The sequence below is a fragment of the Haematobia irritans genome, chromosome 1, assembly GCF_050003625.1.
Source record: "Haematobia irritans isolate KBUSLIRL chromosome 1, ASM5000362v1, whole genome shotgun sequence".
Lineage (NCBI taxonomy): Eukaryota > Metazoa > Arthropoda > Insecta > Diptera > Muscidae > Haematobia > Haematobia irritans.
In genome coordinates, this window is record NC_134397.1 from 272,681,693 (window position 1) to 272,701,886 (window position 20,194).

Genomic DNA, 20,194 nt, shown 5'->3' on the forward strand with positions numbered 1-20,194 from the left:
TGAGTACATCTATTTGAGAGAGTCGCAAAACTATTGGTACACATTTTGATGAACACCAAAAGCCACGAGTAAATTCTTGTTGCTTCTCTGATGTCTTCACTACCAACAAACACATATTCCTCTTTCTCTCTTATTGAAGTGTACTCAGAGTGATCACGTCAAGTTGCTTCTCTGATGTCTTCACTACCAACAAACACATATTCCTCTTTCTCTCTTATTGAAGTGTACTCAGAGTGATCACGTCAAGTATGTTGCGAGAACAAAACTTCATAGAGTACTCCATGTACCACGTGCAGTTTAGGAAATACAAAAAAAAAAAACAGTTACTTTCCATAATATATGTTTTGGTTTGTTATAAAGAACGGCAAACGTTAAGGTAAGTGTGTGACATACATAAATATATGAAATATGTGATATACATGTCTATGATTAATAATAATGGAAAGTTTTGCTTCGCACATAACTGAGAAATACTTGTGGTACAACGTGAAGTGAAGAGAATCCATGTTGTACTTTTTCTCAAGTACTTACATTTTTATTGTTCCTTTTTTTCGGAACACATATTGTTTCGGATAAGTACTTGGTGGTATTTGACAAGCAAGTGTTCTCTTCACTTCACTACTTGCGCTCTGAGAGAAAGACTGTGTATGTACTATATTCGACAGCGAATTGCATACATGTAGTGAAAAGTTATTCGATGCAGACCTCTAGTCTCTAACCTCCACGTTGATATTTGTCCCTATCGGTCCATAAGTATATATAGCCCTCATATAAACCCATCGCCTTCTGAAAAAGAAAATTTCATTTAATGTCAGTATATTATTTCTACCAATTACGCGAAAATTGATTCATACTGGTCCATAGTTAAATATATCCGCCAGATAATTTATCTCAAAATTTCGGAGGTTCCTGGAGGTGCAAATTTCATCCGGTTCGGTACGAAATTAGGTACGTTGTATTAATATGTGGCCTCTAACCACCATGCATACATTGGTCCATAAATATTTGTAATTATATAAAAAGCCATCATATAAACATTGGATACATCGACTTTTCTCACTTCCATGTTTCATTCGATATTGAGAAAATTATATTTAAAATCTTTACCCAGCAAAAAATTTGGAAGTTCTTCCAAAGGCACAATTTTAAAAGCACTTCCAGAGCATGCACTACCAATGCTGTTCTTTATTTTAACTACCCAGGTAGTTATTTTCGTTCAATTTTTTATAACATGTTTTTTTCATACTTTTAATGGGTAAATTTAATTCTTTTTGTTTCAAATAGGTTAAAAACCCAGTAAGAATTCATAAACCTGTACAAATCATTTAAATTTTGTTGAAAAAAAAAATTCTAAATCCAATCTGAAAAAATTGTGAATTTTTGAAACGTTTCAGACAGCGTTAGAATCCATTAAAAATTATAAAAATTATTTATTTGACAAAGTATCACAGAATTTTTTAATTTACATCCAAAACATTGAATTCGGATCACACCTAAAGAAGTGATGGAAATTCAGTGCAAGGGCTGTTGAAATGGAGGACTTCCGTCCTGTGACAAGCCCATGTTAGATTCATTGCTTCTGCGTCAATTTTGCACCACTTCCGGATCCAAAAAGAAAAATTTTATTACATTTTTTACGACGCTCTTTTTGCTGGGTAATTAATATTCTAATGAATAAATTCGATTGAAGCGATATTTATATTTTTCTGAGTATTTTTATAATATTGGGTACACATGTGTCCGCAACTCTGTCTGGTTTTCGAATATTTGGCTATATTTTTTTCATTCACCAACTGATAAGTCAGATCTTTAGAAGATCTTATTTTTTCCTGGGGTTTATACTCGTAGATATTGGAATATTTATATGTGCCATATTGCTCAAATCAAATAAGACCTAACTTTCCTTCAACCCCGCAGTGGTATAAGAGAACAAATGTATAACGACTAAAATGTTTGTCCTTTTTTGCTTTTTACTAATATTTTGGAATGGTCAATCTTCTTATGTGACACATTTCACTTTAATAATGCAAGAATCTTTAATAGCTTTTTATTACTTCAAAGATACTTTTCTCATTTTTCCTACAATTTTAATTCACTTCATTTTCCTATGCATTCTGAATTAGTTGCCTTATTAAACGATATTCGCTTTTACCTGACAGTTAAGTTTTGCTTCGTGCAAAATATTTGCGCTCCACTTCACTTAAAGTTCCTTGATGAGGAGATTGTTGCTCCTTTTTTGAGAAAATGAAGTTTTTACTCCTCTACTGAAGCTGAGTGAGCAACATTACAGCCATCACATCACAGCCAACTAACTTCAAGTGTTACCTTAACATATTTATGTAGCTTAACTTGCATCAATCCAACATCCAACATCTATACATTCTAGCTAGTCTTCCTTTCGCATATCCTTATACTTGGAAATGTTGGAGCAAGTATTCATACTCACTCAGTCAACTATTCATTCGGTGAAAAAGTTTCAAGTGGTAACACGAGTTTTTTCTATACTTTTTAGATTTTTCTTGGTATTTCGTCCTTTTTTTGTTTTTGAGAGAAATTTTCATTGGAAGTGTGCTAAATGGCAAAGGTGGGACAGATGTGAGGTAAGAAGTTTACACTTAGATCAAGGCACGACTTTTTCAGCCTTCTGTAGAACGATGAGGAGCGAAAATTTTCTGTTGAACGATGAGGAGGGAAAAATTTTAATTTTAACTAAGGCTGATAAATCGATTTCAATCGACAGGTAAAGGGAAAAAAGCAAAAGAGTATTAAAGCGCCTTACATATATTTGCATATTTATTAACTACTATTTTTCCATGTCTCATTATTATAAGGTTTGACTGATTCCAAAGATGTTGTCTTTACAGTAATGATTTTAGTATTGATTTCGAGCAAAAAAATAAAAAAAAAAACAAGTATATACGGCCGTATTGCATAGACCATGGATTGCATAGAAACTTGTAATAAAGACTGCCATCCACAATCGAATTACTTGGATTGTGGTAACGCTTGCCGATAGCAAGGTATCTTAAAACTTCTTAACACTGTCTTCTCAATATGGGGTATATATTAAACAAAAAAAAAAAATCGAATAAATACGTATATAATTCAGTTTGAAAAAATTTTCTATAGAAATAAAATGTTGACAAAGTTTTCTACAGAAATAAAATTTTGACAAAATTCTATAGAAATAAAATTTTGATGATACATTATTTTTGGGGATCGGCTATATATAACTATAGACCGATATGGACCAATTTTGGCATGGTTGTTAGCGGCCATATACTAGCGCAATGTACCAAATTTCACCACGTACCAAATTTCAACAGTATAGGATGAATTTTGCTCCTCCAAGAGCTCCGGAGGTCAAATCTGGGAATCGGTTGAAGTGGGGGTTATATATAATTAAGACCGGTATGGACCAATTTTTGCATGGTTGTTAGAGACCATATACCAAATTTTAGCCGGATGGGATGCAATTTGCTTCTCTTAGAGGCTCCGGAGGATAAATCTGGGGATCGGTTTATATACACGCAAAGAAAAAAAACGTTTGGAAAACGTGTACCGAAAACGTTTTTCTTTTGTTAGAGTTTTTTGAATTGCTTCGAAAATTTTAAACTTTTATCACCAAAAAAATTCGTTTGTTACAAAATTTTTATTTTTTCAATAAAAAAAGTTATTTTTGAAATAACAACACAGTCCATTTCGTTTATATCAAACACTGTTCTTTTCTGACTTTAGGTCTTTAATAAGACACATTTTACAGTTCAAAATTTAATATAGTACAATGTAATGTTGAACATTTTTTCGGAATCTTCCGAATATATCTGGAATATATGTAAAAAAAACAAAACCAAAAAAAAACTTTGGCCGAAGCAGGGATCGAACCCACGACCCTTGGCATGAGAGTCGGACGTAGCTACCACTGCTCCACGGTGCCAAACTAAGTGTTTGTTTCTGTTAAATAAACTTTGTTTATTCGGTTCGTGGGCGCCGCAAGCTATGCTATATAAATATAATTTATATTGATATTTATCTATTGATGACCACAACAGGTACATAGCTCAGTGGTTAGTGTGTTGGCTTACAATGTGCATGGTCCGCGGTTCGATTCTCCGTCCAGGCGAAAGGTAAAAAAAATTTTAAAAATTTATAAAATCGTATAATTTATTCTACATTGTTGGTATTACAGGAAAAGGTGTTAAGAACTAAAAATCCTCGTGGATGTGAGAAAGATGTGAGGGACAATGCAATTAGCAAGAAAATAATGTTTTTTTTTTTGAGATAGGCTTTATGAAATTGTTTTTACATCCTGGAAAAGAATAAACGTTTATCACAGAAAGTATATACTTTTCTTCCAAATACACTTCCTTACAGCGAAAAGCAAATGAGAAACGAACTTTGTTTGTCTAAAATTTCATTTGGGAGGAAAGAATTATTTTTTTGCGTGTATATGAACCAATTTTCTAAAGGTTGTTGGATACCATATACTTATACCATGTATCAAATTTCAGCTGGATAGGATGAAATTTGCTCTCTTAGAGGCTCCGCAAGCCAAATCTGGGGATCGGTTTGTATGGGGGCTATATATAATTATGAGCCGATATTAACCAATTTTTGGATGGTTGTTAGAGCCTATATACTTACATCATGTAGCAAATTTCAACCGGATCAGATGAGTTTTGCTCCTCCAAGAGGCTCCGCAAGCCAAATACCAATACCAAGCGAAAATGGCGAAATCGACGATAATGCCGAACATCCGTAGAGAGAAGTATATGCTGTGTAGTTCGTGGAACAAGCAGGATGGTATGGTTTACTATGAGATGCTGTAACCGAATTAAATGATCACAGGACCTTTGTGAAGAACTGAATTGATGAGTTTGAGCAGAGCATTACGCAATAAATGGCCAGGATATTTGGAAAGGCGCAACGAAGTGGTTTTGGAGCCCGATAACGCTTGGCCACATGTTATCAAATGCGTGAAAACTTATTTGGAAACACTGAAATGTTACGTCCTACATCACCAATCGTATAGCTTGGACATTGCTCCTCATTCAGTGGTAGAAAACATGCTCGTAAGCTGAACATATCGGCAGATTGGATGCAACACATATTGAAAAATGAGCTCGGACAAAAGCATTTGAAGTTCCAGAGAGAACAAATTTGCGAAAATGTTAATCAAAACCAAATTCGATTTGATATAGCCAAGGAGTTAGGTTAGGTGGTAGCCCGATATATGTGATATCACAGTGGTGAAGGAGTTGCTGTGCTTGTATTACATTCGTCATTTTCCGAGTTAGGCTCTCTCCGAAGGGAAAATAATTAAATGTTTTGATTTACTTGCCAAAGAGGTTAGCTGACAATTGATAAAATGGATAAAACAACTCAGTCAGCCCTATCGCCATCAGCACTCGTCAATGCTTTTTTCTAGCGCACAATGGTCACCAAAATTTTCGTTGGATTTGTGCGCCTGGGGCAGAGCCACGTGATGACTTTGTCGGTCATTTGAATATCGTAATTAGTTTCAAACAAACCCAAATTGGTTCTAAAATTTGACGTTTCTTTTTTGTTTTGAGCACTAAAATTAATACGAACATATTAGGATAAAAAATATAAAAATTATACCATTCCATGTGTGTGACTGTAAAGTGTGAATCGGCTCATGTTTTGTCATATAGACCGATCTCCAGATCGGACCAATTTTTTTTTTTAATTTCCCTGAAACCGATTTTTTTTATTTTCCTGAAACCGATTTTTGTTAAATTGTCCTGAAATTTAAAATAGAGGCGTTCCAGAATGTCTGCATATCGTAAGATTTTTGTACGATTTGCCATTCAAAATAAAAAATATCTGAGGACCGTAAATAGTTCTTCTGAGTTTTAATCAGTCAATGTTTGGGTGTATCACCCATATAGACCGATCTCTTGGTTTGATTTCTTGGGCTCATAGACATTTTAATTTCTATCCGATATGCCTGAAATTGGAAATCTAGAGGTCCATAAAGAGGTATGCCTAGTATTGTGTGTATGGGACCATGTTTTGTTATAGCCCCCATATACTCTAAAAAATAGCGAACCCACTAGGATGGAACATTTTAGTTCATTTTAGAAAATTTCTATTTACTTTTGAAAATTTCAACAAGAAAATGTATTAGATATTTTTTCACTTGTTAAATCGCATTATTGATAAAATTTACAATTAAAAAAAAATTAATTTAAAATTCTGAATTGTTTTGTGGGAGACACGAATTTTGTAAATCTTTATGTTTCATTTGTGCATAATCTCTCCGCATTTTTGTTGTAACGTACACAAGAAAATATTAAAGTCAAGGAAACTTTTTTAAAACATAATATTTCCGTGAACTAAAATAGAATTAAATTGGCTTTAGTATCATATAGGGTTAAATTTTTGTGTACACTGAAAAAAATATTGACCTAATATGGAAGATTATGCATCTTAAATTTTAGGACTCGAAATTTACGCAATGCTAAGGACAAAATTCTTTCAAATAATAACATTTTAATTAAAAGAAAGTTTATAATCCTTGCTTCAAAAAATTTTTTCATTAAATTTAGGACACAAATCTTGAAACTTTGCGTCCCTCTGTTGAAGTTGTAGATCTTTGAAGTAAGGCAAATGTTCCTTAAAATAAAGAAAAACATTTTTAATTTAAAGAAATCGTCTTCAACTCAACTGACATATTGAATTTTTAAATTTAAGATAAAAATTCTTCAAATATAAGCTAAGACTTATTTTAAGGATTTGAATCTTTGGTTTAAAGTTTCTTTTTTTTTAACATTAAGAAAACCGTTTTTACTTTGAAGTACTTGGCATAATTTGGATTTTGAAACTGGAATTTGTTGGTACATGAATACCTTTATTAATATATCGCAAACAGAGAATAAAAATTCGATGAATGAGATCTGTATCCAATTTTAATTTTATCGATCCTATATTTAATGCCAGGGAGGTCCCTAAAAAATATCTTTATTTTAAAGAAGCCGCATCTTTGGCTCGGAATCAATACCAAAATCCTTAAAGAAAGGTCAAAATCTTTGGATCCAAATATTTTTTTTTGGGTGTAGGGTAGATCGATCTGCCGATTTGACTTCTTGAGCATCTAGATACACCAATTTTTATCCAATTCGCTTGATACTCAAGATCTAGGAATTTTAGGTCCATAAACGGTTTGCCGAATATGGACGGAATAGGTCAATTGTTTGGTATTGAACACATTTTTACCGAATAATTAAATCTATTTATTTGAGATTCATGGTAGTGGGTATTTAAAATTCGTCCCGGCCGAACTAGGCTAATATGTGTTAATGTAACTCCCCGGTAACAGTACTCGATAACCATTTCAATGCTGGATTTAAAAAAATTTACATGCTGGATTTACATTTCAATTTGGATTGGATTTCAATTTCAAAAAAAAAAATTTTAAATCCACGCTTACCATTATTCACCAGTCTTCAAGCTTCTATATGCTATTTTGCAATACTGTATGGTTATCTGACAGATAACCACTTTAGTGTTCACATACAATAAGACACGTCAATCATTTATCCTCCTTCCACACTGAAAAAAAGCATACTCGGTTCCAAAGATTTTGTCTTTACTTTAAAAAATTTGGTATTGATTCCGAGCCAAAGAAGCGGAGATTACAAGTAAGGATACTTTTAAGACACAATTCTCTTTTAAATTTAGGTTTTGTGTACTTGCTTCTAGGAAGCAAATTTTAATTTTTCGCTTTCTCAGTTTTTTCTTCATATGCTATCAAAGTCCTTTAAAAACGAGTTAACGGCAACTTTATTTTCCAAATTAGGACTCGACTTCCAGTAGAAATTATGCTATGTTTGAAGTAAAAAACTTCTTTAAAATAAAGTTTTGAAAAACATGTCCTATATTTGAACGATGTTTTGCTTTGTAGTCAAGATGCAAAAAGACAACAAATTTAAAGACAATTTCGTTATGATACCCATTTTTAAGTCAAATCACTTAATTATAACGACAATTCGACTTCATTGAAAAGTTTATTGACTTTTGGACAAGGAAAGTAACTTTATTTTAGAGAAATGCGTCTTCTATGCTAAGCAAAATTTATATTCGTATTTTAAAGACATGAAATCTTTGACTTCACGACAATATTTTTTTTCAGTGCAGAATTCAAAAGAAAGTCTTCATTCTTTTCGATAAAACATAAGATGGATACAAGAACAACAACTACCCACCGAGATAACTGCCTTATTAATTGAGTACCACTTATACACTTGTACATATGAAAATGTGCAAGTACACCGTTCATATGTGTGCGCGTGTATGTGTGAGTGTTCGATTACAGGTAAAGATGTTTGTGAATATAAAATTGAGTGTTTTATATTGATGTTTTGCTCTTCTTATGTTTGTTTGTGAACCATTTTCTTATTATGTTTGATTTACATTTTCAACTTAAGAGATTTATGAAAAGTTATTCCTTATAAAGGCCCAAGTATGTCGATATACGTGTGTACGTGTAACCGAATTTCTTGGTAAGGCTTTTTCAAAATGAAATTCCTTTAAAATTAAAAATTAAAGTAAAAGAAAAATTTAATTAGCATGAAATGTCTATATATAAACGCAAATTGCCTTTTCCTATCATATTTGGAAAATATCTAAAAGTTTCAATAAGATGGTTTCATTGACCTGTATCTAAGTTTATTGGAATTATTAAATTAAAAGAGAATAATTAAATAATGCATTTATATTGAAGCCTGTATATACATCACTAAGTTCGGGGGAATTGAATCTTAATTATTTTAATAATATTAACAAAAGAAAATTCAATGAACTGATCACAAATCGGTTTAAATAAATCATTTTTTTTTCAATATTACTAAAATCATCTCTAAATTCAATCATTTTTTTAAACTTGATAAATAGTAAGATAAAAAGCATTAAAAAATAGAAAAATCTTTCAAGACTTTATGTCCTGCCTGGATTGTAGACAAAAACGAATCAGAGTAAAACTTCAGAATGATAGTGAAGGCTGTAGTATAATTACAACAGACAGACAGATGGAAATAGTTAGTTCGTCTTAGAATTGTGTTAAAAAATCCAAATACTTAAAAGTGAGAATTTTTTCTTACGAAAAAGGAAGACAATTAAATTAAAAAAGCAATATCATCAACCAGAAGCATAGGAAGTCCTCTGGGGAGGGGGCTTAGACACCCCAGAAAAATTTTAGCCCCAGTTGTCGATGGCAATATATAATTTTATTTCTTAACATTTTATTCTGAATTGTACGTTAGTTTCTTTTTTATAAGGCGATTTAAAAAATGTTGTGATATTTTCCCGAATAAAATTTTTTATACGTGTTTATGATTTTTAATGCATTATAACGCTTGTCTGAAAATTTTTCAAAAATATTTTCAAAAATGATTAAAATATTAAAATTTTCTAGAATGTATTTTGAATTTTTGTGGAAAAATTTTTACGCTTTTTAAGCCATTAAAACAAAGAGTTATAAAACATTGAATTAAAACAACTTCCTGCATAGTTAAAATAATTAACTTCTTTGTGAGGACATTTTTGGAAGAGCTTTTAAAGTTGTGCATTTAGAACAACACCCAATTTTTTTTGCTGGGAAAAAGTGTGGAACTACTTTTAGTTGCTTTTTTATTAATTAATTGTCTAGTTATGTTGAAGTCTATTTTTTTATTAATTTTTATAAAATAAAACGTTAATTGAACCTGTAAATTTAGTCTATTAATTTTTTGCTAGCCTCCCATAGAAAATTGTCTAGCTACGCTAATGATAATCAACGTGAAGCTTAGCCTAAAAAATTTTAAATCAAAGATTTTCAACTTTTATTTAATTCAAATTTCTTTATTTGAGTGTTTTTTGTTGTTTTGAGTTTTCCGTCCTTTTGGTCATTATTTTAATGAGATTTATCCTCGATATTGTGTTAATTTAGTGTTCTTAAGATTTAGGTTAATAATTTCCACTTAACAGGAAGGAAGTTTTTTTTTGTTTTTTGTGGTAAATTTAAAGAATTAAGCATTTTCCTGCAAATAAAAAATGGGGAAACAAGTGAAGATATTTTATTAACTTATTTTTTCAAATGCTTTTGTGTGCGGGAATTATATACTTTATATATAGAACCCAACCAATTTTAAGGATTTGAATTGGAATCGAAAATTCGGATCCACAAAGTGGTGCAGGGTACAATATAGTCAGCCTCGTCTGACTTTACACTTCCATTATTTTTTTGAATTTTGTGTAGAGTCTATACCAAAATGACGATAAAAATCTAAATCTATCAATGAAACCTTTAAAGTATAGAAAAATATGGCTCCATGAAATAAGTCCCCAATGAAATAACTCCCCAAAATAAAAAATGAAATATGTCCCCAATTTCCTCTACAGAGAACAAAAACAAAGATTTTTTTTGGAGTTATTTCATTTTCAATTTTGGGGAGTTATTTCAAATGAAATAACACCCAATTTTGTCATAATGAAATCTTTCTTAAATTTTAAAATAGTTCATAAAAGTAGTGACAGGAACTGTTTATCAATTTTTGTGTAAGTCTATAGGTAAGCCCATTTTTTCCGAGAAACACGCCCCAAAAACTAAAAAATCTTTTGACGTACTACATCTGTTAGAAGTTGAAATTGTTATCAACTATAACGAAGAAATAATGTATTTTATTCATAAATTTATTATTATTTTTAAGAAATAAGTCCCCAAAATATTGGGGATATATTTCATTTTGCGTTTTGGGGATTTATTTCATAATGAAATAAGTACCAAATTTTGAGAACTTATTTCATTTTTAATTTGGGGAGTTATTTTATGGGGACCTATTTCATGGAGCCTCGTTTCCTGCTTCGACCGAAAACCAAAAAGTTTTTCAGCGGTGGATTATCGCACCTCAGTAATGCTGGTGACATTTCTGAGGGTTTCAAAGCTTCTCTAAGTGGTTTCACTGCAATGTGGAACGCCGTTCGGACTCGGCTATAAAGAGGAGGTCCCTTGGCCTTACATAGAATCGGGCAGCACTCAGTGATAAGAGATAAGTTCACCAATGTGGTATCACAATGGACTGAATAGTCTAAGTTAGCCTGATACATCGAGCTGTCATCTAACCTAACCTACACATCGGCGGAACTAAATTTTTAATTTTTATGTTTTATATTTGATAACGTCATTACTTAATGAAAGAAAAATTCTCATATATTTACTTTTTATATATTAATTAATAAAAAACATAAATAAGTGTAGAATGATAGTTATAAATGAGTTGACCAATTGAACTGAATTAAATTTACTGGCCCCCTTGGTGGCTTGTGGCAGTGGGAATTTCCGATAAATATTATTTTCTTAGCAATTAATTCTTTTATAATGGACCATAAAAATCGTCCATCGTTTTACACAATTTACACCACAAAACACTTTACATTGCGTGAAATATTGAATGGCGAGTATATGGATGCATCTATAAATCCACTTTCATGTGTTGTAATAAATCATTTATTAATTTACATACATTAAATGTTTTCACGGAATTAAATGTACAAATATTGGAAATGAAGCCATATAAGATATGGAGTAAAAACGAATACCAATTACACAATACTTCAATTTTAAAGAAATATTACCTTAAAATTACACATAATATAATTCGAAAATAAAATAAATTATGACAATGAAAACTTATATTTAATATTGTTTGCTATAGACATTTTCCTCTGTCATTTCTGTTCTACTATGCGTATGAGTGTTGCCCTTATTTGTATGGATAACTCATACGCTACAATGGCCTTGGAGAATTTATATCGAAAATCTTTGAAACTTGGAAAAATCTCAATCTCAACGATTTGTTTGTTCTTTCCTATTTCCCCCCCAAAGGATGGTAACATAAAAATTGATTACCATTTGACAAAGACCAAATGAAATCTTTTAATTTCTATCTCTATCAAATAAAAAGTTAATCTCAAGTGTTTTCAAGTTGACTTCAAAAAATATCAAAGTCATAGGATAAAATACTCCTCACCCAGATTGTAATGAAATGAAACATTTGAACAGAGAAATCAAATCCCAATGTTTCTCTTTCGTTTCGAATGCTATGAATCTACTTGGATTCTAACTAAAAGACAATGGCCACTTAAGTTTTGCCAATGAACCAAGTGAAAATAAACTTTCCAGAGACTAAGAAAAAAAAAAACCGAAACAATATAAACACTCAATGTCTCCCCAACCGAAGATGTTGAAAATACAAATAAAGTTATAAATTCCCACAAAAAAGTCAATGAATATAGATGGAGATCCTTACATACATGGCCATACATGGGGATATTTAAAACCATAAAAGGGAAACGGAAAGATGGACTTAAGAACAACTTCGAAACACCACATTCATATTTTGTTACATATTTAGGATATACCAAGAAATGTCCTTTCTGGTTTACAATCAACCACTCCTTCGTACTTTTCCACTTACCCGGGGACTATGCAGCAATGGTATACGATTTGCAAACTGGGCTATCGTTGTTGTGGTTGTTTTCCATACCAGAGTATCCACCAGAGAGTGTTCTGTGACACCCGGACAGGGTATGGTTACATTTTTACCAGCCTCTGCTATGATTTTTTCATATTCCAAATTTGTCACATCTGCAAAGACATCAAGAAAAAGGGAAAAAATTATTAAACAACAACAACAACTACAACAAAAAAAATTTGCCATTGGGGAAAGGGTAAAAATTATGATTCAGTTCTGAGAGAGTGGGAATGACAGTTTACCATGTAACTCGATTGAAGGGTATGTAAGACCTTCGCACTACTGTGACAGATTTTCATTTCATCATTTCCAAAAATTTTCCTCATCTTGTTGCAGTAGAAACAATGTAAATGTTTGCTTTAAGAAAATTAAAATTTTAATATTTACCAACATAGCCTAAAGCAACAAATGATTACTTGTGGTTTGGCCTTGGCCGCTTGAAGGAGTAGTAAAATATTCAAAGGATTTTGATTATAGGCATAGATAGGAAGGAGCTGTGTAAAAACTTTACGATGGAGTATATTAGTCATGGTTAAGATTTCTATTTTGAATAATTTGTATGCTGTTCTGAAGATAATCTATGGGTATACCTCGAAAATCATCAGCACAGCAATAAAACTTCCTCTATTTAATTTGATTATATTGATTAAAGATTTTTTTTTAAGTCAATACCTCTCTTTTTCAAAGATTGAAATATGTAATATTAATTACTCAAAAAACAAACGCAAACAAAATATTCCATTTGGAAAAGTAAAAGTGATATGCTTTTAAATTTGTTTAGGCAAGCCGACTATCAAAAGCCTTTTTTCAGGATGTTCAAGTGTAATTTACTTTAAGTTTAGTGAATTACCGTCTTGCAGTCTATAACCGATTTACTTGAAACTTTCAGAGATCGTAGGGGGCGGGCGTTCATGTGGTGAAAATAGGGTACCTCATTTTTTTACACCTGGTCGCGGAGGGTGACCTTTCCATTTGTCGGACTTTTTGAAAATTGGACCCAAGTTGACCGATTTGCTTGAAATTTTCATTGAAGTTTGGGGTTGGCATCTAGACAAAGATCCGCTACTTTATATTTCGATATTTGGTGGCAGAGGGGGACCTTCCTTTCTTCTACCTTTTTTAAAGTACAGTGAAAAAACTAAAAGTCTCTAAATTAGCTGAGATTTACAGAGAACATGCGGTGAGGTTATGGAATTAATATGGGGTAAATGATGATTTCATATGTGGTCGGGGAAGGGGGCCTCCCCCTTGTCCTACTTTTTGAAACTTGGAACAAAATTATGCGATTTGCTTGAAATTTTCATTGAATGTTGGGGTTGGCATCTAGACAAAAATTCGCTACATTATTTTTCGATATTTGGTCGGGGAGGGGGACCACCCCTTTGCTCGACTTTTTTTTAAAGTACAGTGAAAACAAAACTAAATTCCCCCTACTGAAATTTTACGGAAAAAATGGGAGAGGTTATGAAATTTATATCAGGTTCCTGATTTTATAATAAAAATAAAAGGACATAGAGAGACATCCGTTTCTCTTAAGTACATACAGAGAAACAATAAAACTTTACCGAGTTACTTGAAATTTACAGAAGACTGGGGAGAGGTTACGATATTAATAGTTGATACCTGATTTTGTGATATTTGGACGGAAGAGAGGTCGCCCCTTAAGGCTTATAATTTGCTTGACATTTTCTGGGATGTTTAGAAACGATACGCTACATCATTTTTCGATATTTGGTCGGCAGTTTTAGAGGAGGACCTCCTCGTCCTCCTCTAAAACTGCAAAAAAAAAAAACAAAAATTCTTAAGTTTTCTTGAAATTTACAAAGGCAGTGGGGGAAGGTTATGAACGAAGAGGCAACCTTCCTTGCCCTATACTTGAAGGAAAGTTTCAAGAATTTTCAGGGAAGATTAGGGGTGCTTTTCACTACGGTGTTTGTCCATATTGTATCGTGGAAAGTAACGTCCCTTTAAAACAATAGAGCAAAATTTAAACATCTCCGTTCTACTTGAAATTTACAGGGAACGTGGGAGGAGGTGATTAAATTTATACATGATTTTTATACCCTTCACCACTACTGTGGTACAGGGTATAATAAGTTTGTGCATTTGTATGTAACGCCAAGAAGGAAAAGTCTGAGACCCATGGTTTAGTATACCGATCGTCTTAGAATTAAATTCTGAGTCAATTTAGCGATGTCCGTCTGTCTGTCTGTCTGTCTGTCCGTCTGTCTGTCTGTCTGTTGATGTATTTTTGTGTGCAAAGTACAGCTCGCAGTTTTAGTCCGATTGTCCTAAACTTTGGTATAGGGTCCTGTTTCAGCTCAAAGACGATCCCTATTGATTTTGGAAAAAATCGGTTCAGATTTAGATATAGCTGCCATATATATTTTTCACCGATCTGGTCATAATTGGCGTGTATATCAACCGATCTTCCTCAAATTTCGTACATCCGAATATTTTATGAGTCTCGAAAAACTTGCCAAATATCAGCCAAATCGGTTCAGATTTAGATATAGCTCCCATATATAGCTTTCGCCCGATTTACACTCATTTGCCCACATAGGCCAATTTTTTGCTCCGATTTAGTTGAAATTTTGCACAGGGAGTAGAATTAGCACTGTAGCAATGCGTGCCAAATTTGGTTGAAATCGGTTCAGATTTAGATATAGCTCACATATATATGTTTTTCTGATTTCGACAAAAATGGTCAAAATACCAACATTTTCCTTGTAAAATCGCCACTGCTTAGACGAAAAATTGTCGAAATGACTCTAATTTTCCTAAACTTCTAATACATATATATCGAGCGATAAATCATAAATAAACTTTTGCGAAGTTTCCTTAAAATTGCTTTAGATTTAAATGTTTCCCATATTTTTTTACTAACATTGTAAAATTCCATCCTAGTGCATTAGCCGACTTAAATTTTGAGTCTATAGATTTTGTAGAAGTCGGTCCAGATCGAGTGATATTTAAATGTATGTATTTGGGACAAACCTTTATATATAGCCCTCAACACATTTGACGGATGTGATATGGTATCGAAAATTTAGATCTAAAAAGTGGTGCAGGGTATAATATAGTCGGCCCCGCCCGACTTTAGATTTTCCTTACTTGTTAAATTAGTATATGATTTTTCGATATCTGGTTGGGGAAGGGGAAAATTTAAATAAACTTTGTCGATTTACTTCGATAGAATTTATAGGGACCAATGAGTAGTTGTGAAATTAATATAGGGTACGTGATAGTCCGATATCAGGTCGGAGTGGAGCGAAGGTGGGGAGAGGGTTCCCTTTTGTCGGTTTTTTTTTTTTTTTTTTTTTTTTTTTAAATTGAAAGTAGAGGGTTGTCCGTAAATGGGAACTCGGTACATAATTTTATGATTTTTGCACAGCCTTCTGCCAGACTTCTTTTCAGTAAAGAACCTTAATTTCAATGAAACTGGTAGAAAGTGCATCATTTTCCAACATTTTAGCAAATGTTAATGTGGTAAAATTTGTTACTACTTTTGATTTTTCCGATTTATTGGATGGGAAACAGTAATTCTTTGTATGTTATTATAATATAGTGCTTAATTTTCAGATATGTTGAGGAGAATGATACCTTTCCTTGACAAACCACACTTAAAAATCACAAGAATTATAGAAGATTGTCCAACTACTTGAATACAGAAAATTTGGAGGAAAGGGTACACCCTCTCCACGACATTTTTTAAGACGAACCGTTTTACATATGCATATCCGCCGTATTTGTACCTATAAACGAAAATGAAAGTAGTCCGGATTACAAATTGGGGATCCAAACTACTTCTTTGGAAGCTCTTTTTTTGCTGGGAAATGATATTGCTATTCTTAAAATGCTATATGGATATAGTTCTTACATACATCTAAGTTACCATTTGGCTGCTTCAAATTTGTTGTATAAAGGTCATCGAAATCCAGAAATATGTGTGCTGCATTTTTATACCCTAAACCACATAGTGGTCAGGGTATAATAAGTTTGATCGGCCAAAAAATGTGCCTACCAGAAATATTGATTTTAGACCCCATAAAATATATACCGATCGACTCAGAATCACCTCCTGAGTCGATCTAGCGCTTGGTGCCCGTCCGTCCGTCCATGTATTTGTTGTTCACAGGTCGCAATTATTAACCGATTTTGATGAAATTTGGTACAGGGAGTTTTTTGGGCACAAGGACGACCGCTATTGAATTTGGAAGAAATCGGATCAAATTTAGATATAGCTCCCATATATATGTATCGCCCGATTTCGACAAATTGGGTCACGTTGCGCGTTTTTTTTCAAACGGATCGTCACCAAATTTGGCGAAAGGTAATCGTTTCCATCGCCCTTCAAGTCTGCAACATTTCATCCAACTCGGTTCAGATTTAGATATAGCTCTCATATATATGTATCGCCCGATTTTCACAAATTTTGTCACAAAACCTTTATTTATCAACCGATCTTACTCAAAGTTGGCTAAATATAATCTTCTATAGCACTAACTATATGTGCAAAAAATCATCGAAATCGGTTCAGATTTAGCTATAGCTCCCATATATATGTACCGCTCGATTTTTCTATAATTTGGCATTAAAACCCTTATTTATCAACCGATCTTACTCAAATTTGGCTAAATGTAGTCTTCTATAGCACTAACTATATGTGCAGAAAATCATCGAAATCGGTTCAGATTTAGATATAGCTCCCATATATATGTATAGCCCGATTTTCCAAATTTGGCCATAGAACCCTTATTTATTAACCGATCTTACTAAAAGTTGGCTAGATCCAGTCCTCTATAGTACTAACTATATGTGCAAAATTTCATCGAAATCGGTTCAGATGTAGATATAGCTCCCATATATGTATCACCCGATTTCGAAAAAAATCGCCCCTAATAACCTTATGTTTGACCATACAGGCCTCATTTCTTAACTGATCTTACTCAAATCTTGCACAAGGTAACCTTTTGTGGTATTAATCAAACCAGCAAAATATTATGCAAATTGGTTCAGATTTAGATATAGCTTCCATATATATGCATCGCAAGATTTTCCCAAATTTGGCCATAGTACTCTTATTTATTAACCAATGTTACTCAAATTTAAAATTTTGATGTACTAGCCATACTTATACGTACTTGTAGCTCTTACATAAGAATATTGCTCGATTTTTACAAATTTGTATTTATTACCCACACTAATTTAACGATTTTCTCTTTTTTAATAATGGGCTCAATATTAGTGGCATACTAACTCCGTAGGTGCAATATCAACACAGCCAGTGTTGCTAGAAGTAAGGGAAATTCCCTATGTGTAGGGTTTTTCTAATATTTAGCGTCTTGTAGGGACGTAGGGCCACAATGTAGGCCATTTTCACTCAACACAATTTGTAATAATTTTTATATTTAATGGCTCTAGAGGAGGAAGTTAGAAGCCGGCAAGGCTTGATCTTTAACAATGTGTGGTAAACTTCATTCCTGTAGAAAATTTTGTCAACATTTTATTTCTATAGAACATTTTGTCAAAATTGTATTTCTATAGAAATTTTTTTCAAAATATTATTTCTATAAAAAATTTTCTCAAAATTTTATTTCTGTGGAATTTTGTCTCAAAATTTTATTTCTATAAAAAAATTTCTCACAAAAATTTGTTTATAGAAACTTTTTCCAAAATTTTATTTTTATAAAGATTTAACAAAAAAGATTACTAATTTGGGTAGAATTCTACCAACTGTGGCACCCGTGGTGGTAATACAAATTTATATTGTAAGTTATATAAGTTGCATATTCATGTTTTAAGATAATAAAGTACATAGAACCGTTTTTGTTTTGTAAAATTTTTTAAATTTAACGAAAAATATTGTAGGGAAAATTGTTTGGGAATGTATGAGAAAGTAGGGAACTTTTTTTGTCCTTGTAGGGTAAACCGAACATTTTCCGTTGCAACATTGACTATGAGCTATAGTCAGATTGACACAAAGCACCCATAGACATGTTCCCCTTAATTTTCTTAAATATGCAACTGCGGTTTATCTCCCAGACCTATATGTTACCCCACAAATGCTTATAATTACTAATTCTGTAATGGTGGTTTAGGGTATGATACAGTCGGCCCCGCCCGACTTTCTACTTTACTTACTTGTTTATTTAATTTTTTTGATTATAATTCTGGGTTTTTGTTGCTCTTAAGAAATTTGGGTCTAGTTATTGTTTACTGTTGTATCGGACAAATGTAGCTTCTAATAAGTGGACAAAATTCGTATTGTTAAACATCTTAATCCGATATGTATGTAAGAAACCCAACTATGTCAATCAAGAATTCAATTCTTTTTATTGTAAGTAAAACTATATTAAAGTTTCCGGTGTTTCCGGTGAAAAATAATAAGATCATATTCCTTCTCTGCGTACAGCCGGGGCCAGGAGTTTGTCATGCTCGGAGGAGAAATCACCCGAGTTTTGAATCGTGATAACACAATTTCTTTAGTAAATAATAATTATTCAATGATATATAGCCTAGTAAGAACTCTTTTATTATTTTCTGTATACGCTTTCTACTGCAAATGTTTTGTTAAAGACTTAAATGGATTCTGCTCTCATATTCTTTGCAATTTTCATGTGTAATATTTTTTTTGTTTTGTAAAGATAAATAGTAAACATGAAAAATAGTTTTCAAATATATTAAGATAACAAGTTTACATATACTCTTGTGAATGTATCTATTTTATGCATATAGGTTTGTAGATATCCAAAGGGTTAAAATTAAAAAGGAAAATATGTGAGTTATATGGACATAATACTAGCTCAGGTTATGGCAATGAAGGAAATACTCCTAAAGTTTATTTTGTAAAAATTTACAATGAATGAATTAAAAAACAATGTACAAAATATTTTTAGTTAAGTAGTATATAGTTTACTAAATTATTTGACATTGCCAAAACGCTATTATGTTATAGAAATATATTTAAAATTGTAAATTATAAAATGTAATACTCTACCTCCAATACCAATTGATTGTCAGACATTTTTCCTATTGTGCGATGGTCAATTTTTATTGCATTTCTATTTAAGCCATGTAAACTCTTTTCAAGAAAACTCAAAAATGCAATACATATAATACTTTTACTCAAGGATATGCATTACTTTATCCTTTGACCTTAAGTGGTTACAATGAAAGATCATCACATACGGTGCAATCAATCATCAAAGTGAAACAACCACAAAACACAAAGAATGAAAAACAAATAAACAAAGAGCCATTGGAAACTCTTAGCATTTGTCAGGATGTGGTCATGATGGTTACAAAACAGATACCAGATATAAATCCATTCATTATGTTAGAAAAATAGACAAATGATTTGTAAGTTTTCTCTGTAGTAGTAGCACTAGTAGCAACAAAGAACATGGTTCTGTTCTTGTTTTGTAAAAACTACGGCAATTGTTTCATGTTCTTGAAAAGCAATTACTTAGACTGATTGTTTAGTTGTTTTTTATAGAAGAAATAAACGCAATATTTTTTTTAACAAATTCACATCACTATTGCAAGTGAAGTATATGTAGCTATTCTTAAAAGTCTTGAGTATACAATGATCCAAGAATTTATATTAGCAAAGCAAACAATTTTTAAGAAAATACAAATTACTTTTTTTTAACATTTTT

General features: G+C 32.2%; 1 protein-coding gene across 1 annotated transcript in view; it reads right to left on the reverse strand.

Moving 5' to 3' along the window:
- The window catches only part of Ptp99A (Protein tyrosine phosphatase 99A), an 873,279-nt gene that overhangs the window by 535,491 nt on the left and 317,594 nt on the right, over positions 1–20,194 (reverse strand). Inside the window, exon 2 of the mRNA XM_075294575.1 lies at positions 12,477–12,646. Coding sequence (XP_075150690.1) covers positions 12,477–12,646 — 170 coding nt within the window. The remainder of the gene's footprint in view (positions 1–12,476; positions 12,647–20,194) is intronic.